Source organism: Chiroxiphia lanceolata, chromosome 17, assembly GCF_009829145.1.
Source record: "Chiroxiphia lanceolata isolate bChiLan1 chromosome 17, bChiLan1.pri, whole genome shotgun sequence".
NCBI lineage: Eukaryota > Metazoa > Chordata > Aves > Passeriformes > Pipridae > Chiroxiphia > Chiroxiphia lanceolata.
Genome location: NC_045653.1, coordinates 522,298 through 547,431, shown reverse-complemented (window position 1 = coordinate 547,431; position 25,134 = coordinate 522,298). Strand labels below are relative to the sequence as shown.

Here is a 25,134-nt window from a genome sequence, read left to right as displayed (position 1 = left end):
GAGACCGAAGCGCTTCCCACACCAGTGGAAAGGAAGAGAGGGCCATCCCATTAAACCAGCCCTTTAAGGCATACACCAGCACAAATGGGGGCAATTTACCCTGGGACATGTTTCACCCTAACAAGATTCATTCTACTGCATTTATTTATATCCACTCCTCTCCAGCATTGGGATTAAACGTTAATTTCTGCACTCCTGCTGCAGCCAGCAGGAGCCATGTTGTAAGCCATGTAGTAAAAGCAGTAAAATGAACCCCCGTGGGCAGCAGGAGCTGTTGGCTTCAGGCAGGGACCAGGCTGGGGGTCAAGTGTGATTATGCTGTGACTTCTGGGTGTCTCCTGTAGATCCTCCCCCCCGTGCCCAATGGTGCTGGGCACCTCCATTAACTGAAACTGCCGAGGCCAGCTCAAAATACCCTCCATGGACATCCCAAATTTTCTGCTTAGGACTGTTTCAAGCATCATGGGCTTCTGCTCTCCTCCCTGCAAGGTGGGATAGGAGCTCTACAGGGTGGCAGCTCTCCTCCCGAAATGGTTTACACTCTTCCGCAAGATCCTTCAATTACAGGAGACTAAGTGTTATTTAATTTGTGACCTCGGGTTGAATAAGACACAATTAAATTCTGCCTCTTGTGAATTTGCAATGGGGAATTCTCACCTGTGATGCCAGATGAGTCCTAACTGTTCCATGCATGACTCAGACACCCAAACTGCTCCATTAATGACTGTTTTAATAAATGTTCTATCTTTATATGGACAATTTCCTGCCATGTGACAAACCTGGCACAAAGTCAAACCAAACCCTTGGTCCCTGTGCTGAGGACAAAGGCAAACCTGGTGCTGCTGAGCATCCTGGGGGGCTGTGACACCCCTGGGATGTTCCTGGTAGGCAGGTCCCCCCAGACCTCTGCTCTTCTCGCAGGTGGGGTAATGACCGTGTACCCCACCCAGGGGGTTCAGCCCCTCACTCACCCCCAACCCCCTCATTTGTGTCCCACCAAAGTTTCTCTTTGTATGAGGCTCCCTCAGTGCAGCAGGAGAAGGGAAGCGGGTGTCCGAGAAGCCTCGAGACTCCGTCCCGTCCCTTCGGCAGGGTCAGCGCATCCCCCGCAGCCTTCCTGTCCTCCACACGCGCGTCCTCGGGGCGCTGCGGGCGGGGCTGGGCGCCATCGGGGCTCTTATGGCTTCAGCTCTTATTTTTCGTCCATCTCCTCCCTGCCCCCGCTCCCCGAGCCCCTCTCCCCGCCAGCGGCCCCGGGGGCCCCAGCCCTTCCCCTCTCCTCCCGCACGCCGGGGGTCTCCAGCCCCTTGCCGCCCCCTTCCCGCGGGCTGTGCCCTACTCTGGGCCCCGTGGCTCGGAGGCGCCCGGGCTGCCCTCCCGTGTCCCCCCGTCCCCACCCGGGCCGGGCCCCGCCGGCCCCGCCCTCCGGCGGCGCCCCCCCATTGGCTGCGGGCGAGAGGGGGCGGGGCCGCTTTGTGACGTCACGCTCAGCTGTGGGAAGGTCCCGATTTGTGCGGGGGAGCGGCGGGTGCGCGGCACAACCGGGGGGTCTGCTCGGCACCCACCGACACCGATACCGACACCGACACCGATACCGGCACCGGCACCGGCACCGGCACCGGCACCGGCACCGGCACCGAACAGCATCGCCAGCGCACGGCACCGGCTCTACCTCAGCGCCTCCCGCCGCCCCGACACCGCCACCACCGGTGAGTCCCGCGGGACGGGGGTCGGGCCGCGGGGTTGGGGCTCAGCGGGCTCTCTGCCCGTGCGGGCAAGGGGCACCCTAAGGGCGGGTGTCCCCGGGACCCCCCGGCGCCGCGTCCCCCCCCGCCTGTTGTTTGTTTCTTCATCACCGGATTAAGACTCGCGGCCGTTCCGCGCTCCCATTGGCTGCGCTGCAGTGACGTTTCTCATTTGCATATGACATTGAGACGTCATAACTGTCCCCCCCCCCCCCGTCCCGCGGTGACCCCGCCGGGCCCGGGGGGGACATGGAGGCACGTGGGAGGTACCCGCAATGGCCACGCGTGGGTGGCCCCGCGTGTCCTTCCCGTGCCAGTCGCAGCTGTGGCTCTTTCCCAGCAGGAAACATGGGTGTATCCCCCCCCGTGTTGTTTAGAGGCTGTTTGACTTTTTGGAAAAAGAATGTGAATGTATAATTATAAATGTAATATAAATATATGCAAACATATAAAATATACAGAATGGTTTTGGGTTGGGAAGGACCTTAAGGATCATCACGTTCTAACCCCCTGCCATGGGCAGGGACACCTTCCTGTACTATATAGTATATATTATATACTATATAAAATATAGTGTATATAATATACTATATAAAATAAATACATGTAAAGAATGTAAATATATGCAAATCTAGAATACAGAAATGTATTATCTGTTTAACTGATTTCCAGCAAATCCTTGGTGCTTTGGAATCCCTCCATCTTTAGATCTTGCTTTCCTTCATAAATCCCACTGGCTTTAATGAGATTCAGATGTGTGCTTTCATATTTTTATTGAGTTTAATTGTGATTCCTGGGAAGGGGCCATGTGTGGCAGGGGAAGGGTGCTGGCAGTGTCATGCTGACGTCTGTGCTGTGGGGCAGCTCCACCACATCTCAGGATGCTGAGCCCAGGAGTCCATCAGGTACCACATCCTTCTGTTATTGCTGCCCTAAGACCACCTGCTTTGGGACAGCTAAAAAATGACATAAATCCTAAATGGGCAACTTTCCTCTGGGTTTAATGGCTCTTGCCTCAGCTCAACTGAGCCTGGCCTGGGAACTACTCCTGTTTCCATCCAAGGGGGCTCATTGTGTTAAAGCTTGGATTCTGTGGAGTGTAACTGTAGAAATGTGTTAAAAAGTACATTATTGCTTTTTTAATTCTTTCATACATATGTCTTGAGTACAGTGGAGCTACAGCCCTTCCCAGAGTGCCTGAGCAAAGGCACTGGCACCCTGGAATCCCAAAATACTGGTTTTAAGTGTCTCTCTTGGGCCCAGCAACACGCAGTGCTGAAGCTGCACCAGCGAGGGCTGAGCTGGGCAGGTGCCAAGTGCTGTCACTCATTTGGCCAAGGTTTTGCTGGGATAGGAAACCATCCCAGAAACCCTCCCAAAAGCAGGTGTTGGGCTCTGGTACAGGACTGTGCTGGACCTGCTTTCCCACTGGGTTTAGTCTACAAAGTGCCAAGAACTATTTTTTTTTACTCTAAAATAAATCTTTCCTCTCCTTTTATTTTTCGTCCTCCCCCCCCCAAAAAAACCCCAAACGAACACACAACAAAAAAAGACAAAAGCTGTCTGCTGTAGCTCACTGTCACCGTTAGGAACCTGTTGCATGAAACTGGTGCTTATCTGGCTGAACACAAAGGGAAAAGCATAATGAAAGTTTTTCCGCTGGATAATAAACCGATAGCACCTGGTTGTAGCAAGACTGGAAAAACCTGCAATGTGAAGTTGTATCTAAGAGGTTTTTAGTGCTGACGGCACAGTGAGCCCTGCTCCAGCAAGGGGGGGCCCAAGTGGGCTTGGGGGAAATGGTGGGGAGCTTGGGGCTTCTGTGGTGTCAAAGTCCAATGTGCCAGGTAGTTCAGCCTCTGTGATTTATGAGGGTGTAACGTTGGGCTGCTCCCCTCCTGGTGCTCCTCCGGATGCTTCACCTTGTGCATCCTAGAGAGGAAACTTCTAAAGTTTCGTGGGACAGCTCATGGCAAATCTAAAATTTCCTGGTTGCTCAGATCCTGCTGAACACTGACAGATGGGGACACCAGCTCCAGAAAAAACATATTCTCCCAGTTGTGCAGGGTCCCCCTCCTTCAAGTGTGGTCTGGAGGAGCATGTGGGGACTCCAGTCCCCACTGAGCTCCTGGACTGGCTTAGGAAAGCCCTTTCAGGTGCTGGCTTGGTCTGCCATTATTAAGAAGAGTCTCATGATTAAGAGGTTTTTTGGGGATTTTTCTAACTGCTCTCTGCTTTCTCACCTCTCCACTCCCCTGATCTGCTGCAGAAGAGGATCTAGCTGTGAATCAGCCTCTGGTTTTTCCATGCTGGCAGCAGCCTTGGGGTGCAGCTCTGCCCCTGTGTCCAGGGCTCCCCCCAGGGGAACCCCCTTAATGAGGCTGCTGGCAAAGCAAGGGGATCAGTCGGAGCTGCAGCACAATTGTTGTGGGACCAGTGTCCCACAATTAATCCAGCCCTGCCAAACTGTCCCAGGCAGGCCCTTGTCCACTCTGGTTCCTCTCTTGATAGGGATGGATAGAGGACAGTACAGGGATGATGCACCAGTCATTTTTGGGGGTGATGAGCAGAGCCCCCTAAGCTGTCCAGGTGCTGCACTCCTTTCTTTGTTCTGTGTTTCTGTGCCAGGTTTAGGACTTTGATGCATCCAGCACAGAGAGCCTGTGAAACACTCGTCTAATTTAGGTAAAATGAGTTGAAAATCTCATTTCCCAAGTGGGTTGGAGGAAGGCACCTGATTTATACCTCCACCGCCTGCCGGGATGACTGCGTGGGGTATTCTTAGCTCTGCCAAGGAAGGACCGCTCCTGCCGCCTGGCAGCAGCATCCCTCCCGCCGCCAAGTATTTATGGAAAGTTTCAGGGAGCCTGTTGCCATTTCCAAGGGGAGTTGCTGTTGTTCTTGCAGACTGTGACTTTTAAGAGCTGCCAGTCCTGCGACGCTGCAGCTCCCACCCTGGCAAGCTCCGGGCGCATCCCGGGGCTTTACTGCTGCTCCTGTTGCCTATTCTTAGCTCCTGGGGTTATTTGCAGCAATGGTGACTCAGAAAACTAATTACCGTGTTGAGGTTTCTGAAGGGGAAAGAATAACTTGATGCATTGTGGTTTCCTTACTCCTACTTTAACTTTTAATATTTAATACTTTCTGGCTTATTGTAAAAGCTGTTGGACTTTGTGGAAGGATTCTGATAAACATTCATTTAGAAACTCATCTGTCCCCAAGTGAGTGTCACCTGTGGGCTGTCCCCTCATCTGGCAGTGGCTGGGATGGAGTTGTCATGCCAAGTAAGGAAGTTTGTGGAAGCCTAGGAAGGATGACAGCTGTCCTGTGGTGGTGGCTCTGGCAGGAGGCAGGAGACAGGAGGTGGGTGTGTGGTTTCTGGAGCCCCAAGGATGTGGTGCATGGGCAGTCCCCTTGTGTCCCAAGTGGGAGGACACCTGGGACACACCTTCTCCAGGCAGAAAAGCCACCTCCTGGTCCAAACTGCTTATGTGGGCACCACCTGTGCCTGGTGACAAGGCACAGCAGTGACTTAAATCCCCTGGCAGGGACACATTCGGGTCCCTCCTGCGCTGCAGTTCCTGTGAGGCTGCCGGCCCCAGTTCCCCTGGTGTAAATGGGGCAAACATTTCCCACAGGGAAAGCAGAGGCTTTCCAAATACCTGGAGAAACTTCAGAGCTTGATCTGCTGATGGCTGTGGGCTGTCCCAGCCACACAGAGAAGTGCCTGTGGAACCTGCTGAGACTGAGATGGCATATGGCAATCTCATTGTCTGGGTAGCAGGTGGCCAAGAAGTCTTTTACCTTGTGAAAGGCTGAAGAAGTCACAGCGCTCCATGATGAGCTGATGGAGGAGCTGATGTTCTTGGTGGCTTGCAGAGAGGGTCTGGAGCAGCTGAAGCATGATGCCCTGATCACATTGGCCAGAAGCTGCTCCCTTCTCGGGTGGCTGGGAGAGCGCAGACTCACAGAATGGTTTCAGTTGGAAGGGACCTTAAAGACCATCCTGTTCCAACTCCCTGCCAATGGGCAGGGACACCTTCCACTAGACCAAGTTGCTCCAAGCCCCATCCAACCTGGCCTTGAACACTTCCAGGGATGGGGCAACCACAGCTTCTCTGGGCAACCTGAGCCTGGGCCTCACGACCGTCACAGGGAAGAACTTCTTCCCAATATCCCACCTAACCCTGTCCCCTGTCAGTCGGAAGTCATTCCCCCTTGTCCTTCCATCCCTTGTCCCAAGTCCCTCTCCAGCCCTCTTGGAGCCCTTTTAGGCACTGGAAGGGGCTCTAAGGTCTCTCTGGAGTGTTTTTTTCTCCAGGTGAACACCCCCAGCTCCCTCAGCCTGGCTCCAGAGCAGAGGGGCTCCAGCCCTCAGAGCATTTCCCTGGACTCTCTTCAGCAGCTCCATGTCGTTCCTGCGCTGGGCCCCCAGAGCTGGAGGCAGCACTGCAGGTGGGGTCTCACCTGAGCAGAGCAGAGGAGCAGAATCCCACACTCACCTGCTGCCCACAGTGTGGGATGAGCCCAGGACATGACTCGTTTTTGGGTACCAGCACATATGGCCAAGTCACACCCAATTTGTCACCCACCAGGACTCCCAGGTCCCTCTCCCCAGGGCTGCTCTCAACCCACCCAGCCCTCAACCTGTGCTCATGCTGGGGGTTGCCCTGACCCAGATACAGGACTTTGCACTTGGCCTGGTTGAACTGCATGAGGTTCACATGAGCTCGCTCCTTCTGCCTGCCCAGGTCCCTCAGGATGCCTCATCCCTTCCTTCTACTCAATCAACTGCACCACACAGTTTGGTGTCATCCACAAACTTGCTGAGAGTTTCTGAGATCAGAACCTCATCCTGCCTCTTTAACCTAAGTTTTTCAGAGCAGACAGGATAAAGTGAGGGGGAGGATTAACTCTCATTTTGGCCCTTGCCTGCCAAGATCTCACTCCTGCCTCCACCCTGCAGGTTTGATCTTGAGGGCTCTGTCAGGAGCCCTCCACAGCTCCCTGGGCACCACCATGGGGCTGACTCTGCCACTGTAGCCCACCCATGCTCCACGGTACAGCATGGACCCCCTTGCACCGGTGAGGGGTTCAAGGCCACCCCACGCTCCCTGGCTCAGGTAGGGTGATAGCTGGTGGCTTACTTGAATTCTTTGGGGAATGATCCTTTAAAATGATCAAATTTTGCTCTTGGGGCAGTTTTTAACTCTTTCCTGCTTCCCCCAGAGCTATCACAGCTACCCATGAGCCCCTGTGCTCTGCCTGCAGCTCCCTGCCCTTTGCCTAACCCTCTGTAGTGCTGTGGGATTCCTCTAGAGCAGGACAGCCCCTGCTGACCCCTTATCACAGCGCTGACTGTGAGTGATGGGAGCGTGGTCCCAGGCTCTTTAATTATTGAGAGAAGGAAAATGGAGTTAAATTTGGGAGAGAGGACAATTGAAAATAATAGTGTCTGCTGTGTCTTCAGAAAAGGCAGGTTACCTCTGGGTTAGGGTGGGTACCTGGGAAGTCCAGACACCTTAGCTCCTGACTGGCCCATTGCCTGCACCCTCTGATTTTTTGGGGACCAGTCTTTAAGCAGCAAATGCTCTAAGGTCTTCCTGAGGGGGCAAAGAGGGAACAGTCTTTTTACTGTCCAGTTAAAGCTGTTGTCATGTTTTAATGAAAGAAAACTAAAAGGTTTTGACTGTGTCATTGGTCATTTGGCTTTGAGCTTGCTGGAGGATGTACCAAGCCCACAGAGTGAAGGGAGCACTCTGGTGGTGCCAAGCCTGGCAGCAAGACATGCCAGACTGGCTTTGCTGAGGCAACAGGGAGAATCCTTGCCTGGCTCAGCCCCTGGCCTATGGTAGCTGCTTGGGTGCTTTTCTGGGTGACCTTTCCCTGGAAGCCAAACTGGAGTTGCTGCCCTCCCCTGTCACCATGTGCCAGCTCTTGTCCCCAGCTCTGCTGTTGGGTGACATCCACATCTAGGCAGGGGGAAAGACTGAAAATTGCATGAGGCAGGCCAAGAGCATTGACAGTGTCCTCCCAGCATGGAGGGCTTGGGGTACAGCACAAGGGACCCTGCTGTCCCCAGCCCCAGTGTGTCACCCTGAGGACCTGCCTCATGACACTGGGTCAGCTTTGGCTCGGCAGTTCTGCCAGCCTTGGAATGCCCCAGCTCAATAAGCATAGCAACCCCCTCCTGGCCTCACACTGGGCCAGAGCCTTGGGCGACTGGAGCCCCTCATGGCCTCTGTGCCTGCCACAAGCTGCCCTGTTCCCTCCTGCCTGGGGAGCTGGGGAGGAGAAAACAGCAGGAGGCCCTGAGACATCACCAGCGGGTACCTGGGAGCTGTGGGGTTTCTGCCACTCTTTGATATTTAATAAACTTCTTAAATAAATAACATTAATATAATATTAAAAGCTATTTACTGAATAGGCAAGTGCTCAGGCAGATGCCAGGTTTCTAGACAGAGCTGACATGTGATGAAGCTGTGGCTGTATGCCACAGCCCTCAGGGCCAACCCTGGTGCCCTTTGCCAGCCTGGCCCAGAGGAGGATGGGTGCACATGGACATCCCGTGGGAGGGGAATCCCATTCCCTCAGTGTGGAGCACACGAGGGAGCCCAATGGGCCGGGTTCGCTCAGTGCCCAGCTGGGTGTCAGCCCCTCTTCCCGTTGTTTCCCTAACTTATACTATTATGCTTTAATGATGTGGTGGTAAAGGGAGTGTCTGGGTAACTCAATCATGAGCACTGGAGGATAACAGAATAGCTGAGGCCTTGCCACAGTCGTGGCTGTGATGGGGGCTGGGAGGTGAGGGCTCAGGCTGCAGTCAGAGAAACAACTCTTGTCATGTCTCAGTGCCCAAAACCTCCCTGTTCAGTGCCTTCAGGGGAAGCCAGGGACCCTCTAAGGACACAGAGTAGGGAGTCCTCCCTGACCTCTGATTCATCCTGGTGAGATGCTCCATGAGCCATCCCAGAGAGACTGGGAAGCTGGGCCGGACTTCTGAGCACTGGGATCTGGAGCTGGGTACAGCTGTAGCCCATGGTCTGCCCTGTGCCTCTGGGGCAACCAAGTCACCTGGGGCTTGCAAGCTGCTCAAGGGGACAGGTACTGTCATACTGCTGCCCTGGCCATGCCGGGGAGGGAGAGCTGTGTGCTTCAGGGCTGCTCCACCACTCCCTTCTGCACCTGGGGGTGTCAGAGAGCAGAGCCCATGATGCCCAGGGGATCCCATCCAGGGGTAAGGCTCCCTTGATTTCTCATTTTCTGCCTTGTGGAGCAGATGTTGTACCTACCAAGCCACCTGAGAGACAGCAAAAGGCACAGCCATCCCACAGGGATGAATGATGCCTGAGCCCCAGAACTTCAGAGAGTGCCCAGGCCAGCCACCTTCCCAGGATGCTGGGACTGGAGAAGCCACTTCACTGGGAGACAGGTCTGAGCTAAAACTTGGGCTGCTGGAGGACTGGGATATGTATGGACGCGTTGTGCCTCCCTGCACCCTTCCTTTTCCACACTGCTTAGAGCAGGTAGGGCTTCACCAGGGTGGAGGAACACTCACAGGCTCCATGGCCCCTTGGTCGACAGAGCCATGAACTGGGGATTTACCCTCTGAATGCACCCATGTGAGCGTGCCCAGCATGGCAGCACCCCACTCGCTCCTCTCCCTTCATGGAGCTCCTGATGGCATTTTAATGCCCTTTAATGTCTCTGGACCAGAAGGTATTTTGTCCACACAAATAACAGTCTGCACCTTGTGGCTGCTGTCCCTGTGCCTTGCCAGAAGCTTGGCAGTCATTAATGAAGTTAGTGAGTGCTGACCTCTGCCCCCACCAAGGGAGACGTGCTTCCCCAGGGGTAAAACAACGATGAGCATAGATGGGGCAGAGACTCACTAGGGGCTGGAATGACAGGCTGGACATGAGCCAACAGTGTGTGCTGGCAGCCCAGAGTGCCAACAGCATCCTGGGCTCATCCCACAGCGTGGGCAGCAGGTGAGAGGGGGATTCTGCCCCTCTGCTCTGCTCAGGTGAGACCCCACCTGCAGTGCTGCCTCCAGCTCTGGTGCGCTAGAAGGATGTGGGGCTATTGGAGCAAGTCTGGAGGAGGCCATGGAGATGCTCTGAGGGCTGGAGCCCCTCTGCTCTGGAGCCAGGCTGAGAGAGCTGGGGGTGTTCACCCAGAGAAGAGAAGGCTCCAGGGAGACCTTGGAGCTCCTTCCAGTGCCTGAAGGGGCTCCAACAGAGTTGGAGAAGGACTTTGGGCAAGGGGCAATGGCTTCCAACTGACAGGGGGCAGGATTAGGTGGGATATTGGGAAGAAATTGTTCCCTGTGAGGGTGGTGAGGCCCTGGCAAGGGTTGCCCAGAGAATCTGTGGCTGCCCCATCCCTGGAAGTGTTCAAGGTCAGGTTGGACAGGGCTTGGAGCAACCTGGTCTAGTGGAAGGTGTCCCTGCCCATAACAAAGGGAGTTGGAACAGGATGGTCTTTAAGGTCCCTTCCAATCCAAGCCATTCTGTGATTCTATGATAACGCTGTCCTCACCCTGCCTGCTGTGAGGGCCTCAGCATGTTCACCTGACTTGGGGACAGTGTTTGGCTCTGTCCCTGCCAGCTCTGGTGGATCCCCTGGGAGACCCCGCCCGTGAGGAAGGGGACACGATATGGGGCTCGATGCTGGTGGAGGCTCCAGAGCACAGGCACCCAGCCTTTCACTGCTGCTTTCAGACACCGTGCCTGATGGAGGTGCCACCATCTGGGACAGCCCATGGAACAGATCAGTGCCAGAGCCTCCTTTTTGCCATCCCCTCAGGCCCGTCCAAGCTCCTGGGATACAGGAGGACCATATTGCCAGCCAGTTCTAATCCATTATTCCTTTATTTCTCCTTTTACAGACCTTTGCACTGAAGCCAAGTGAAGAATCTCACAATTGCACTACACACCACTTAACTTTGATTCCTCTGGCAGCAAAGCGGCTCCGCCACCAACAAGACCTCGAGGGCTGTTTTTCCCCTCCCTGCACATCACTCCCATCTCTGTGCCTGGAAGCTGGTGCCCAGCAGAAGCTCTAACTCACTGTCCATCCCACTGGACCACTCCCCACCATGTTTCAGCGTCTCACCAGCCTCTTCTTCAGTGACAGCAATGCGCCAGAGGGCCTAGAGGAGCCCAAACCCTTTGTCGAGGAGGAAGAGGAGGAGGATGGCTGGCTCGTAATTGATCTTGCAGGTGAGGAAAGCAGCAGGACTGGCTTCCCACAGCCTCCATTGAACTTTGTCTTTGCAGAGCAGGGCAAACCCCTTGAGATGTCAGCAGATGAGCTCACACCACATGGGATCAGCTCTGCCCTTCATCCTTTCTCCCCTGGTCCCCTTGCCCTGTCCATGGTGCCCAGCCCTGTGGTCACTGCAGCAGCCCCTGACCTGCTCCTCCTTTTTCCCAGTGATGATTCCTGACTTTCCACCAGTGTGGGAGCAGTGTCAGCATCCCTGGCTGGGGCTGCAGCTGCTCGGGATCGTCCAGGTGTCTCTGTGCCAGGATGGGACCCTGGCATGGCACCAGCCAGGGAGATTATCCAGAGTTTTGATGTGATCCTGCCTGCCAGGGCTCGGTGGGGTGGAGAACCCAGCCCTTGCAGGCTCTACCCACCGGCTGCAGCTGAGCTGTGCCCTGGCCAGCACTTTTCCAGGAGGAGCCAGGCTCAGCTGCTCCCTGCTCTGCCTCTGCTGAAAGCAAAGCAGGAACTGGTGGGACACCAGGGTTGTCCCCATGAGAGGATAGGTGGCAGGGCTGTCCCAGCTGGGGATGTGCCACCAGTGATCTGGCTATGTTTGGGTCATCTGAGGGGAGCAAATCTCAGTTCCAAAGGAGTTTTCTTCCCAACTCATTCCCAGTGCCCATGCCAAGCACAAGGGATGTTTGGCACCAGGTCCCTGTATCTAGAGAACCCACAGGGCTCCCCCTTCCCAGGGATGGTGACAACCGTCCAGAGCCCTGTTTGACACCAACCAGATGAATTGAATTCCTCCTGTGCGGAGCTTCTCCAGCTCCACGCAGACCTTGGAGTTTGTTGTGGCATTAGTGACTCAGCCAATTACAATGATATTTTTATGACCTTTTCATTCCAAATCCAGCATTGACCATAGACAAACTCGCCTGCCTGTGCAGGAGCTCGTGGTGCCTGTGCTCTGTTAGCTGTGGTGCCCCAGCCAAGGGGGTTTAGGAGGAGGGTTTTGTCCTCCCTCTCTCTTGCAGGCAGCAGTCCTCTGAGCAGATGTTCCCTGCCTGTCCCCACCATGCTTGTTTTTGTGATGGGAGTTGTTCATTAGAGTTCTCCCCCATATCCCCTGGAGAGGGGACCAGAGCAGGAACAAGCCTGGGATGGGGGACAGGGATCTCTGTGCCTCGTGGGAGGGAGCACTATGGAGAGCTGGTGGAGGTGATGGGTGGTGTGGGCATGGGCAGCTGTGCAGGGTTCCCTGTCCTCTGGGCTCTCAGCTGACTGTCTGGAGTGGGTCACAGCAGTGACATGGGAGGGGGCTGGTTGCAAGGACGTCCCTGGAGCAGCGGGTGTGCAGCTGCCAGGAGTCTGGGCCAGCTGGCAGCGGCTGCAGCATGCCTAAAGCATGCCAGAAGGAGCCAGGAGTTTCCCCAGCCGGAGAAACACTGGCCTGTGCCCTGATCCCTGGGTCCGAGACTGCAGCTGGCTCCGAGGGGACCAAGGGTTGACTCTGGTACAAAACAGAGTCCCATTTTTTTTCCCAGTGACATGGCTGGGCTCTTGGTGCAGCGCTGGCTTCCAGCAGCGTGTCTGCTTGCGACGATCCCACTGCTAATTCCATTGCCTTCTGTTCCCACAGCAATCCCTGAGCAGTGAGGGACCAGATTCTTTCAGCCCCGTTTCTGAGGCTGGAGTTATGTGAAGCACTTTAAAAGTGAAATGTGGAGGCTCCAGCCCCATCCTTCCCTTTGGAGCCGTGGTGGCCAGCAGCAGTTCCCAGCCTGGCTCCCTCCCAGCAGTTTAGGGTGCCTCCAAATTCGATCCCTCTCAGCCTGATCATTACCCCAAAATGCACCCAAATTACCCAGATCTTCCAGGAACATTTCCGATGCTCCTTTCACCCCCTTGCCCAGCCTGGCTCTGCTCAGGACCCAGGGAGGGAGCCAAGAGCATTTCCCAGGATATGGCTGGGAGTATATCCCCAGGGATTTGAGGATCCTGAAAAATTGCTTGTGACGTTAAAACCCAGGTTGGCAAAGGATGGGAACAGGGAGCCCTGGAGAGGCTGCACTGAGTCCCCTACCCCTGTGCCCACAGACCCCTGCTGTGGGAGTGCTGCTGGACTGGGGATGCTCCAGCTGGGCTTGATGGCTGTCTCCAGGCCGACAAATAATCTACAGCCCATCATGTCAACAACTATTAATAGCCTGATATCCACTGACCTAGAGAAAGACACTCCCATGTTTGCAAGGCCAGTTGTGACCTGTCCTGAGCCCTGGGCTGGGGCATCAGCTAAGGAAGGGGCTGGAGATGCACAGAGCTGGGAATACCATGCTCATGCTCATGCACTGCATTTCTCCACGCAAGAACACATTCACCTTTGATTCCTCATGCTCCCTCCCCCAGTCACAGGGTCACATGCATCCATATAGATATTGCACTGCCTCCCCCCTCACTGACACCAGTTCCCTCAAATCCCCCTGATGAGTCTGGGAATGGGTTCACCTAGCCTAAGGTGCAGGCTCCCCTCCCATTACACCACCAATAATTCCAAGCACAAGCAGCCCAGGAAAGCAGCAGCCCAAGTGCTTTTGCCAGGTAGAGATGAGGAAGGGAAAGCATGGAAGGCTGGCCATTGGAGGGGTGGGGGGTCAGCTCCCGTATCAGGCACCCAAAATTTGGCCTCTAAGGGACTGAAGTTGAAGGCACAGCGAAAACCTTTGCTGAAGAATTTATTCCTGTGATTTCTTCCAGAGAAAAGGTGTGGACACCCCTCTGTGTGTACTTGGTTTCCATGTTTGCAAAGTGCTGGGTGGTGTTTGTGGGCGCAGGCATGCTGGCGTTCCTCTGGAGCGGCACAGCACGGCATGGCTCAGGTGCCATCCGAAAAGGCAAAAGCAGCGTTTCTTGCTGCCTGAACTTTCTTCCTTTTGACAAGGAAAAAAACCCATTGCTGCAGTAAACCCTGCTGGTTCTCCCACTTTTTGGTTCAACTTGCCTAACCAGGCTCCTTTCCATGCTGAAGCCGGGGCCCTCGGCAGCGGTAGGTGCTGGTTGGGGGGGGGCACGGCTGACGTGTCCCTCCCCGCGGGGCCGCGCCCGTCTCTGGCGGTGGCGGTGGGGTGTCTCTTGCACTAACGATGCCCCTTTCTCTCCCCCCTCCCCTCCCCACTGTACATGGTATGTGTGTGTGTCCCCGCTCGCCCCGCATGGCTCTGCACCCCCACCCCCAGGCAGCCGTGCCCGCCCCGGCCCAGCCCGGCGAGGGGGTGCTGGCGGTACCGGGCGCTCGGCGCGGCCCCGCCCGACGCCCTCTGGTCCGCCACCACCACCAGCCGCTTCCCCGGCTCCGGCCGGTCCCTGCTTGATGGACGAGAGTTGGTTTGTCACCCCTCCCCCCTGTTTTACTGCAGAGGAGCCCGGCCCTGACGGCGTGGGGAGCAGCCCCATGGAGGACCTGCTCATCGAGCACCCCAGCATGTCCGTCTATGTCACCAGCACCCTCGAGGTGGATGGGGAGGGCCCCGAGGACGATGCTGCCGGGTGAGTGCACTTTGAGGGTGTTTGTGAGGGACTGGCAGCCCCAGCACCTACTGAGGGACCGGGGTCAGCCCTGGCATCCCAAATCCCCTCGTACACCCGAGAGCGTGTCCCATGGACAGAGTGGAGCGGTGGAGGACATCAGTGTCCCCATGCCCCATCTCAAGGGAGTACTCTACACATCTGGCCAGATGCCATACAAGGCTGGCAGCCCCTGTGTCCCAAAATCCTCTGCTGAGGAGGTCTCAGCGGCGTGTTTGGATGGCCGTGGGTGCAGGACCGTGAGCTTGGCACCGGGCTGTGGCAGGAGAGGGGTGTGTCCCCTGCCCCAAGCAGGGTCTCCTGGTGTGGCTGATGCCACTCATGCTGATGCCACCTGTGCTAATACCGCCTGTCACCACATCACCAGTCTAGGGGGTTGCCAGGTTGGGCTTACATCGTTGTTTTCCATAGGTATGGCCCAAGCAAAGCAAATCCAATAGGACAGGGTGGCCTTTGGGCACAGTGGTCCCCTGAAGACCCCTGGCTCCCCCAGGCAGGAAGGTGCTGAAGCCCCCCTCGATCCCACTTCTGACCCCATGCTGGCCCAGCACAGGGATATCCCACCAGCTTCTTGCCCCAAGCTACAGCTTAGCACAGGAGGAAAATAAACAGAAATGCCCCAAATGGCCCTGCTGCCTGCTACTTCCCAAGGCCTGTGGGCTGGAGTCCTCCCCACGCATTCCTGGGACCACAGCCTGGAGCTCTGTCCTTCCCCAGGGCTGCCTCCAGTGTGCAGGGAAAACCTGAACTGTGCACGTTCTCAGCCCTGCCACTGCTGGCTGAGCCCCGGCTCCCACCATGCCATGGGGTCCCTGCTGCCCCCCAGTCCCAGCCCTCCAGCATCTCCCCCAAGAGCCCCTCACTGGGACAGGGGAGGAGTAAGAATTCAGAGTAAACTTCACCCTGGGCTAGGGGACACCATTCCTGTCAGGGGACACTGTTCCTGGCTAGGGGACATCATTCATAGTTAGGGGATGCCGTTCTTGGCTAGGGAACACCATTCCTGATTAGGGGACACTGCTCCTGGCTAAGTGACACCATTCCTCCAGGACTTCTCTTTCCAAAGTCTCCCTGAGAGCCACAGCTTGATCTCCAGAGCTTTAGAGGCTCTTCAGTGATGGAGGGGGCAGAGAATGGCCAAAGGGAACTCAGGACTAGCCAGGGGACAAAAGAGGTCACAGTGGAATGGAGACAGACCAGGCTCAAGGGACTTAGCTACGGTAGGGGGCTGTGGGAACACCCCGTTCCTGGTGGTGTCTGGATTTGTCCAGGTGTCCCAGAGCCTGCCTGTGCTGGAGCATCCCTGCCCTCGGGAGGCTGTTGAGGCAGGAGGTGCCCGGCCCATCCCAGGGCACAGTGTGTGGGGAGGGGGTTGGTGCCCTCGGTGCCCTTCTTGGTGGGGAGGGTGAGGGCGATGCCAGCGCCGCTGACGGCCCCTCTCTCTGCAGGGAGGTGCCGGAGCCGCGGCTGGAGCGGCACATGGTGCACCACGGCCGGTCCCTGGCGGTGAAGGCGGCCATCCTGGACAAGGTGGGGCAGGCGCAGCGGGTGCAGCGGGCCAAGCAACTGGCGGAGCGGCACCGGCTGGGCCAGAAGGCACTGCAGCGGCAGAACCGCGCCCGGCAGCGCCCGCCCCGCCGTGCCAAGCAGCTCCCTGGGGCCTTTGTGCACCAGCCCTGCCAGCGCCACTGCAACTACTGACCTCGCCGGGACGGCTGCGCTGCCGCTGCCCCGCCGAGGGGGCCCTCACCCCCTGACACCGGCCCCCGGGAGTGCCGGCCCCCACGGACACCGGTGACACTGGCTGCAGTTCCACTCCACGCCCCCCACTCCCGCACGCCTGGCCCACACTCCTCATCTTCCTCCACCTGCCCTCACTGCTCCCCTCACCCCTCACCCTCTATGCCAGCTGGGCCAGCAACCTCTGGAGCTGCCAGCATGGAGGGCCATGCTGACCCCCCCACCCTCACAGCCTCACCAGCCTTCACACAGGAAATCGGTATTCCCTGGGAAATCACCTGTTCCCGAAATCCATGGCAAAGCCTGTTTGTCCTGACAAGCCTGTGACAACAGTGCCTTTCCTCACCGCATCATGACTCCATGTACAGCCAGGCTGGGATGTCACAGAGACACCGAGCAAAGGTGAAAAGAGAAACAAAGCCACGAGATCTGGGATTTTTAGGAAAATCTCGTCAATGACACTAAGTAATGCTTCCGCCCTGCACAACCAGCAAATACTCCCCTCCCTCCTTGACTTCTTAGTTACGTTTTTACCATGATAAACCCCCACTGCAGGTCCTGAAGGGGCTCGTGGTGGGAAGCACTGGTGGAACCTTTGTGGCCGGGTCAGCCAGGTGGCTCCTGATGCGTCACGGTGTTTTTTTTAAATTAACCTTAAAAGCAATCTCAGGAATCAAAGCACCATCCCAGCGCCATGCTGGAGCCCTTGGCCACTGTGCTGGGAGGGGTGGCCAGCCCAGGGCAGTGGTGGCATCACCGTGGCTGGTGGCTCCACCCGAGCGAGCCCTTCCTCCTGGAGCCACTCGCCTGCCCCAGCCACACCTCTTTCCCTACAGATGCGCCTGTATATGTGTGTGTATATATATTTCCCTCCATACCTTTATACTTGGAAGAGGCACTGTTAAGCCAAGGAACATCGGCTGCCTAGTGTCAAACCCTGGGAGGGGAGCAGAGGCAGGGATCTGCACAGCTTCCCTGAGGTGGCGAAAGCATGTTGATGGTGGTGGTGAAGAGATGCTGAAGAAGAGGCCGGAGGGAAGAGGCCGAAGTAAGGACAAAGATGGGTCTAGGAGTGGCTGCAAAGGGTCAGGATGGGGCAGGCCTGAATGAGAGGATTGCTGTAACAGGAACTGTAACAGGTGCATCTTCTTTCCCCATCCCTGCTAAAAATTGCATCCTTTCCCATGAAGGGCCAAATCCTGTTGTAGAAAACGTTGATTTTTAATGCAAATCCCTCCCCTCCCTGTGACAGATTCATTCTGCCTTTGGAAGAACATGGTCTAGACTTTTCACTGGCTCCAGCACCAGCTGAGATGGCTCTAAACCCAGCAGAAATTTGCTGATCGCCCCCAGCTCCCTCCCTTTAGGGACAGGTTTTACACCTTGTGCCCTGGGAAAGTATCCGGCTTGTGGCCAGCTCACAGCCTGAATTCCTACCCTCTGAAAAAAACCTTACAACCCCCCCAAAAATTCTGATTTCACAGGAGTTTCTTCCATTCACCATGTTACATCCCTTAATATTAGCTGGGGACCTCTGCTGAAGGAATTGTGGTAAGCCCAACTTCAGACAGCTGGTAGTTATTAATTCTTTTAAAGAGATTAAAAACAAACTGGTCCAGGCTCTGGGTTGGGGAGCCTGGCCCACAGGAGCCGGATGCTGCTGCTCACCTGCAGCGTTTCTCCTCCACTCCGATGACGTAGTGTTCTTAAAAGCACAGAGCTGGGGAAGTCGATGTTACCCCCTGCCCTCGGCATTGTCCCACACTCCTTGGGCCTCCTGGCAACCTCCGTCCGTTGCTGAGCCTGAGACCACACTGGAGATCGCCCTGTCCCACCTCTAGTATCTTCTTGGTGAAGACACTGACTGGAGGGGAATGTATACCCCCTTTGGCTTCCTGGGCTTCACACTAAATGCCTTTTCTTCCCCCTGAAGTGATGCCTGGTGTGAACCAGGAGCATGGCATGTGCAGGGACTCTGGCAAAGGTGCTTGTGATGACAAGCAGGGGCTGAGCCCGAGCTCCCGGATGTCCGATGAGGTGCTGCCTTCCCTATCCCGCTCTTCCCATGTTGCTGGATGATCTGCTCTGTGGCCACCAGGCAGAACCATTAGAGGAATCATTTTCTCTCCAGCCCAAATACACATCAAGAAGTGGAGAAGCCACGCAGCGTCCTGCCCCCCAGCCTGTTCTCCACTGCAAATTCTCCTCCTGCACATTCAAGTTGCCGCCAGTTCCTCCAGAGCACTCCAGAAATCAGAGGCTGGTTGCGACCACATTACCCTCCACAGCTCCCAGAGGAACAGGCAGCAGTGAGCTCAGGGCAGATCCTGCCCTGTCTCACCTACCAGGCTTTCCTGTGCCCACTGGTCTGTATGGAAATGGTACCCCAGGAGAAATCCCTCATCGAAATCCTTCTCTGTGTCCTGCTCATCTGTTGTGAACCAGAACCTCTTGGCCATGTTCCTGGGGAGCTTGGGGCAGCCATGGCACTGACACTGACACCCAGCCCCCAGGCACCCATTTCCAACAGGTGATGCTGGTTTTCAGAAGCGAATGCAAACTGTTCTTTTCCTTTCTTCTTTCCATGCCAGTCTGAGGTGTCTTTCCTCATGCTGTGCCCAGCAAGCACAGGACATGAAGCAGAACTATTATCACACTTTATATCCAGAGTATGTTTATAAAGGATTAATAAATTATTAATGTTTTCATGAAGAGGTTAAACCAGAGTCCAAGCAGGTTAGCAGAGTGCATGTACCACAGCAAACCTCTGCTCCTGCAACCCCCCTCTGTTGTTTGCACACTTGTTGTGTATTAACACCTAACACTCACCTGCCAACCCCCTGCAAGACGACTGTCACTCCCTAGTGTGACCCACCCTCCCTGTGCTGTGGCAGAAGGGTGTTCAACCTGGGCTCTTGCCCAGCAGTAAGACCTCCTTCCCATTGTTGCCAGAACAAGAAAATTCCTTTTCATTGAGGTTATTTGTCTCCTCGAATCTTAAAACAAATGAAAGGTGCTTAAAAACTGAGAACTTTGGTGTGTGCACCTGTGGCATGTGTAGATACTTCACGACCTGGTGTGGATGTTCAGTATGTGGGGTTGAGTTTTTTAGGGGTTTGTTGGTTGGGGTTTTTTTTTGCACCCAGTGTTGTGATGAGTTGGGTGGTGCTCCTGATGGGAAGGTGCTCACAGGGAGCCCTTGGGCTGGTCCTGCTGGGACAACTGGGATGATTTTGCTTTCTTTTCTTTACTTTTGTAGGGGGAAACTACAGCATGGACTCAGGGACAAACCAATCTGCTGGGGTCTTTAAAAATGTCTTTTTTCCAGGCTTCTCTGCTAGGATGTGGGGTTTGGTTTGGTCTGTGAGGGATGTTGCAGGGATGGGGCCTGTGGCAGAACATGGTGGTGAGAGGCTGCCCAGGCTGTGTTGGAGGAACTGCAGGGTTTGGTGCTCTGACACTCTGGTGTGGAAAAGAAGCTGTGACCCCTCATGGTGAGGCCATTGCTGGGCAGCAGCCCCTCTTTGTTTATTCATGTCCTGAGAATTCACCTAATAGTTGCTAGAATGTGGCTTGTCCCTTTTTGGACTTTTCTGTGAACAGCCAGGTACAGATTTTCAGCACTGAACCTCCAAGGATTTGGGAAGTGCAGCAGAGCTGGACGTTCTGGCCTGACTCCTACGACATCACTGGGATCAGGAGACAGCCAGGATGGGGGAAGCCATTGGAACAATCACCTGGAAAAATGGTGATGTAGGTGACAGGTGGATTTGAGGGAAGAAATTTTTGTATTTCTTGCACTGAAAGCATAAAAAAAGGAAGAATTCCTGGTGGAGAGGCCTGGGCAAATCTCTGTTCAATAAATGCCAGCTTTTCTGGGCAGCATGGCAGTGCTGGGGTTCAGACAGGTGAGATGGGTCCAGCCACAGCAGCAGCTTTGCAGCCCTGTTCTGGAATTGCAGTGAGGAATGGGCACGGACGGGCAGCTGGGAGAGCGGTGCTGTCAGTGCTGGCTGGAGCTTGTGGAAGCAGCACACCCTCTACAGTGGGAAGGATCTTTCCACCACCATTGAAGCCCCCATGGTGTAGGAATCTTCTCCAAGCAAGATTTGCATCTCAGTTGAGTTGTTTTGGTCTGGCTGCCCTGGTACTCGTGCAATGGATGAACCCGATGTGTGGCGAGGCTCCCCCAGCCAGCAGGACAGAAGCGGGAGGGGTGGCCCTCCTGCAGAAGTGCCGGCTCTTGAGATGCGTCAGGACACCCCCGTGCCCCCCACCTTCCCATAGCTGTGCTTCCTGCACCGGTCAAGGCCAGACTGGAGGCCACGGCACATGCAGGACACTCACTGGCAGCCACAACAAAGTCCTCACCCCGGATTTTGGCTGTTGCTTGTGCTACAAGGCTGTAGGGGGGCTGCTAAGGGAGTAGCGGCAGAGGCCTTCCTCACCTGTGTGAGTGCTGCAATCTCCACTCACAAATCTGCTTTCCAAAAACCTCTGCTGCAAAAGCTTCGTCTGGGAGGAAAACAATTCTTTTCATGGGAGTTGGCGTTTCTTTCTCATCATGGATAACATAAATGCTTGGCTCATCCCAAAGACCGCTGTGGGAATTTTCTCTCTTTAGGCATGTTTCTAATCAATAATTTTACATCATACCGATACCTTTTCCTCTTCCATCCAACCCCAGTGGGGAGAAAAATACCCACTTAGATGTCTTATCATATCAGTCAGAAAAAAAAAAATATGAAAAAAAACTACAGTGAGGTTATAAGCTTGACTCCCACAGCTTTGCAGTCACTCCTGTGGAGGACCAGTATAAATTCCAGTGCCCTGCATAAAGTGGAAAGTAAATGTCATGTGAATTTATTGAAAAACAATTGAGTCCCCAGAGATTACACATCTAATAATTAGGAAACGGACAGTAAGAAGTGATAGGTCACCTCAAGTCAAGCGAAATGGTTTTCAGCATCTGCCAGAAGGCAACACTGAGCCCCGCTGGTCTGGGAATGGGTGGTGACGGTCGCTGAGTGTCCAGGTAAAAATAAGAAGCCATCTGTGCCCAGCTGGTGCCACGGGGACTCTCGAGCCACCAGAGATTGTCAGCCACCACCATTCCCACAAGCGACTTGGATATGCCTCAAGTTTGCTGCTCCTTTGCTGTCTGCACTCAGAAATGCTGGTGGCAGGAGGGATGTGCCAGCAACCCACAATTGTCCCCAAGTTCTCAGAGCTTCCCACCAAGTCCTTCTCCACCACAGGACTGTGTCTGGTGACCTCCTCAGCACAGCTGCTTACAGGGACTGGAATCTGAGGACAGACACCCACGGCACTGGCAGCCTCTCCATCCCGGGGATCTGCCATGGTCAGACCCACCTATCAGACCTTCTGGGGACATTAACGGGCCTTAGTTGGGGCTGATCCTCTTAGGGCTTGTCTTCTTTAGGGTGGAGCTTTCTATTTCTGCCTGTTTCTCTCAGATATGCTCAATACAAAGTCAGTAATTTCCCATCATCCTCATGGGCTCCATCCTCATCCCATTCTCATGATCGGAGTGGCTGCCACAGGTCACCTGAATGTGGCTGTAGGAAGAAGCTGAATGCAGCAGTGGGAGAGGCTCTGCCTGGCTGGTAAGTCCCTCCTTTGGTGAGAGGTGTCCTCAAACCTGTCAGAGATGCCACTTTCTCCTCCACTTGTCTCCAGGACCCCAGTGGTGGGAGTACTTAGCAGCCATGGGCTCTGGACAGCCAGACATAGCTTGGGCAGGAGGTCTCCCCCTTCCCTGCCATCCATTGATGTGTCTTCCACCAGCTTTTCTTTTTGCTTCTTAAAAGAGTCTGTGTCATTAACTAAACCCACAACTTTCCTTAAAGGGATGAGGATGACGAGGATGAGCGGCTCCATTTAATAGCAAAGATGGCTCTTACATGTGATTCTCTTTTCAATTCTTCTGTGCAGAGCGGTGACACCCAGGCGTGTCCCCCGTACAGTCATTCAGAGCCTCCTGGGCTGCCAAGGGGGTTGCTTTCCCAACCCCAGAGATACAGGTATGCGACCCCATGTCCCAGAGCATGAAAGCTGCTGCAAAGCTTTGGTTCTGTTACAGCTAAACCTGAAAATCCTTCTGCCTTCCACTCTGATCCTATTTCATTACCTGTATGTGGGGAAGATTTTATTCCTTGCAAATGGAGGGGGAAACAGCACAGTAAGTTCTAAGTGTAACATAAAAATGGGTTGCACAGGGAGCCCAAAATTCCTCTGCTCTTTCACATTCACCTCATGTTTCCTTGTTGGGGAAGCTGGGAGCAGCTGTGCCCAAATCTCACCGAAATCTTATCCTCAGCCTTATGCTTCAGGAAGTCGAGCGATGAGGGGACAGCACAAGGTCTAACAGTAAACTAGTAAAATTTTCTCTTGTATCAGGACTGTTCTTGTACAGAGCCACCGAGCACTGCAATATTCTGTCTGTATGTATCAACCCCAAGTATTCTGCTTGTAAAACTCATCCCTGCACATTATCCATCCCTATGCTGGACTGACTGTACATGTGCCTTCACCCTTTTTCATGGTTTGTCATCTTTTTTTAACACAATTACAGAACTTGAATAAATCACTGAACTGCAGTTACAAGTCCTATGCAAGAGGTGACTGGGGAGTCAGTTTTTGATATTTCTGTGTTTCTGTGTTGTTTTTAAAGTTGCTGTGAAGACTTTTCAGAGAAGCTCAACAGAATGATTACCCCTAAAAACATTCAGATTATTATTTTTTTTTTAGCTAAAAAGCATTTAGCATTTTGGATGCTAAATCTTTTAGCAGCTTTGAAAAGCTCAGCCTAAACCCCAGTTCCTCACTGAGCCATGCATGGAGAGCAAGAGCAGTAGCAGCAGGAAGGACGAGCACCAGAACAGCCGGCATGTTCCACAGCCGGTGTTTCAAGAGAAATGTTGGAAAAGGTTGCTTAAGCCTTCCCTAAAATGCATCAGAGAATGTTCCCATCCCCAGCCGCCCTGCGCCCACTGCCAGCCTGGGGCAGAGCGGGCACGTGGCCGTCAAGCAGCTCTCCATCACCAGGCTCTGCTGAATGCCTTAACTGGGGCCCAGCTGCCACTCTGGACCTTGGAGAAGAGGCAAAAACAAGGTCCACATTTTTCTACATCACCTATGCTGTAGGACTGAAACCTCGTCCGAAACTCAAAGCTAACAAAATCCGCCCTTTTCGTGTGTTATGTGTTCAGTCGGTGTGAGCAAGGTTAGTAGGGAAAGGGCGTCTCCTCCTCGTAGGACACTACACAGTGTGTCCAACATTTGCTGTGTGTCAACAGAGTGAAGGACACGACTGCCTGGGATACGTTGTGTAGTTGTGCCTGTGTGTATGTAACCTGGTTTTGGTTGTTAGGTTGTAATGCTGTCTCTTGACTGAGAAAAGAAATCTAATATAAAGAAAAATCACAAGAAATAATAAAAAAAATCTATTTAAACTCTATTTTATGTGTATTCCTTTTAAAGCCTGAAAGTAAATCTGTCTCCAAAAAGCTCTGTTTTTGTAAAAAAGCTTTTAAAAGTCAATTCTGTAAGAGAGAGGTAACAGAAGAATGTCCCCTTTGAAGATAGGGATGCGCAGGAGAGGGGATGGCACAGGCTGAGGCGGTGGAGGCGATTTTTTTCCCTTCCACATTCCCAAACCCTACAACTCAGTAGGCGATGGACAGAGCTAAAGCATATGCGGTTTGCCCTGGGAAAGCACAGAATCCCAGATGAGCTGATCCCTGCAGCATCATCTGTTTCTCCAAGCACATACCCTGCAGAGTGAGACGTTTTCACCACCCACTGAGAGGCAGAGATGCCTCCAAGGTGATTAGGGGCTTGGAACATCCAGCAGATGAGAGGCTGAGAGCTGGAACTGCTCAGTCTGGAGAAGGTTCAGGAACATCCTGCTCATGTGTGCAGATTCCTGATGGGGGAAGTACAGAAGACAGCCAGAACATTCTCAGCCTGGGGCAGGGTGAGAGGCATAAATTGAAGTAAAAAAAAAGAAAGAGAAATGTCATTTAAACACAAGAAAATGTTTTTTTTTTTTCTTCTAGAAACTTCTAGAGTGGTTGGCCACAGAAGCAGGTTGAGAGGTTGAGGAGTCTCCATCCTTGGAGATACCAAAGATGGGAGCAGACACAGCCTTGAGCAGCTTGGGGCAGGGGTGGGACGGGGCTTGCCCAGCCCAACAGCTGCTCCAGTTCCTCCAGCAGAGCCAAGGCAAGGGGTGCTCCAGATGTCACACACTTGATATCCCAGTAGCTGGGAGAAGCACTTCAAGGAATTGTTAGGAATTGGGAGTGAAAAATAGGCAGGAGTGAGTTTTGACAAGCTTTCTCACTGGAAAACCAAATTCAGCAGTGGGAGACAATGCATGGGGTTATTTGGGATGGATGGACCTTGGGAGGTCCAGTCCAACATCCTGCACACAGCAGGGTAAATACAGAATTCATATCATGTTGTACAGGGCTTTGTTCAGCCAAAGTTTGAAATTCACCTGAGAGAGATCCACCACCACATCCCCGGGGAATATTTTGTTCTATCCAGTCAGAACATCCTCTCCTTCTGTTTATTCTAGTGGTGTCCTTTCCTCCCAGCATCCACCTCTGTAAGAGCCCAGCTGCATCTTCTCCAAGACATGAAAGAGTGATGAAGCCCCTGGCCATCCTCATGGCCCTCTCGTGTGTCCCCTCTACTTTAGCAACATCTTTCTTCTGTATGTGGGTGTGTGGTGGTGGAAACCAGGTGATAATATTCTACCTGGAGTCTAACAAGTGCCAAGAAAAGGGGAACAATCACTTCCCTTACCCACAGGCTGCCAATC

The 25,134-nt window shown here is 54.2% G+C and overlaps 1 protein-coding gene across 3 annotated transcripts; it reads left to right on the top strand.

Moving 5' to 3' along the window:
• The first annotated feature begins 1,491 nt into the window (after positions 1 to 1,491).
• On the top strand, positions 1,492 to 23,763 carry TP53INP2 (tumor protein p53 inducible nuclear protein 2). 3 transcript variants are annotated; one of them, XM_032704903.1, is made up of 5 exons: positions 1,492 to 1,709; positions 6,712 to 6,868; positions 10,636 to 10,969; positions 14,195 to 14,504; positions 15,992 to 23,763. In XM_032704903.1, exons 3-5 carry the CDS (start codon positions 10,846 to 10,848, stop codon positions 16,242 to 16,244), a joined length of 687 nt encoding a protein of 228 aa, XP_032560794.1. In that variant the 5' UTR covers positions 1,492 to 1,709; positions 6,712 to 6,868; positions 10,636 to 10,845; the 3' UTR covers positions 16,245 to 23,763. The 3 variants fall into 3 exon arrangements, with proteins under 3 accessions (XP_032560794.1, XP_032560795.1, XP_032560793.1); XM_032704904.1 differs by lacking the exon at positions 6,712 to 6,868 and having other exon boundaries at positions 14,375 to 14,504; XM_032704902.1 differs by lacking the exon at positions 6,712 to 6,868.
• The last annotated feature ends 1,371 nt before the right edge of the window (positions 23,764 to 25,134 follow it).

What these genes read in the sequence shown, in the direction of transcription:
- TP53INP2 (XM_032704902.1), top strand. Translation starts at nt 10,846, where the DNA reads ATGTTTCAGCGTCTCACCAGCCTCTTCTTCAGTGACAGCAATGCGCCA. An exon ending in GCTCGTAATTGATCTTGCAG is followed by an intron (nt 10,970 to 14,194) that starts GTGAGGAAAGCA and finishes CCCCACCCCCAG; the next exon opens with GCAGCCGTGCCCGCCCCGGC. An exon ending in CCCGAGGACGATGCTGCCGG is followed by an intron (nt 14,505 to 15,991) that starts GTGAGTGCACTT and finishes CTCTCTCTGCAG; the next exon opens with GGAGGTGCCGGAGCCGCGGC.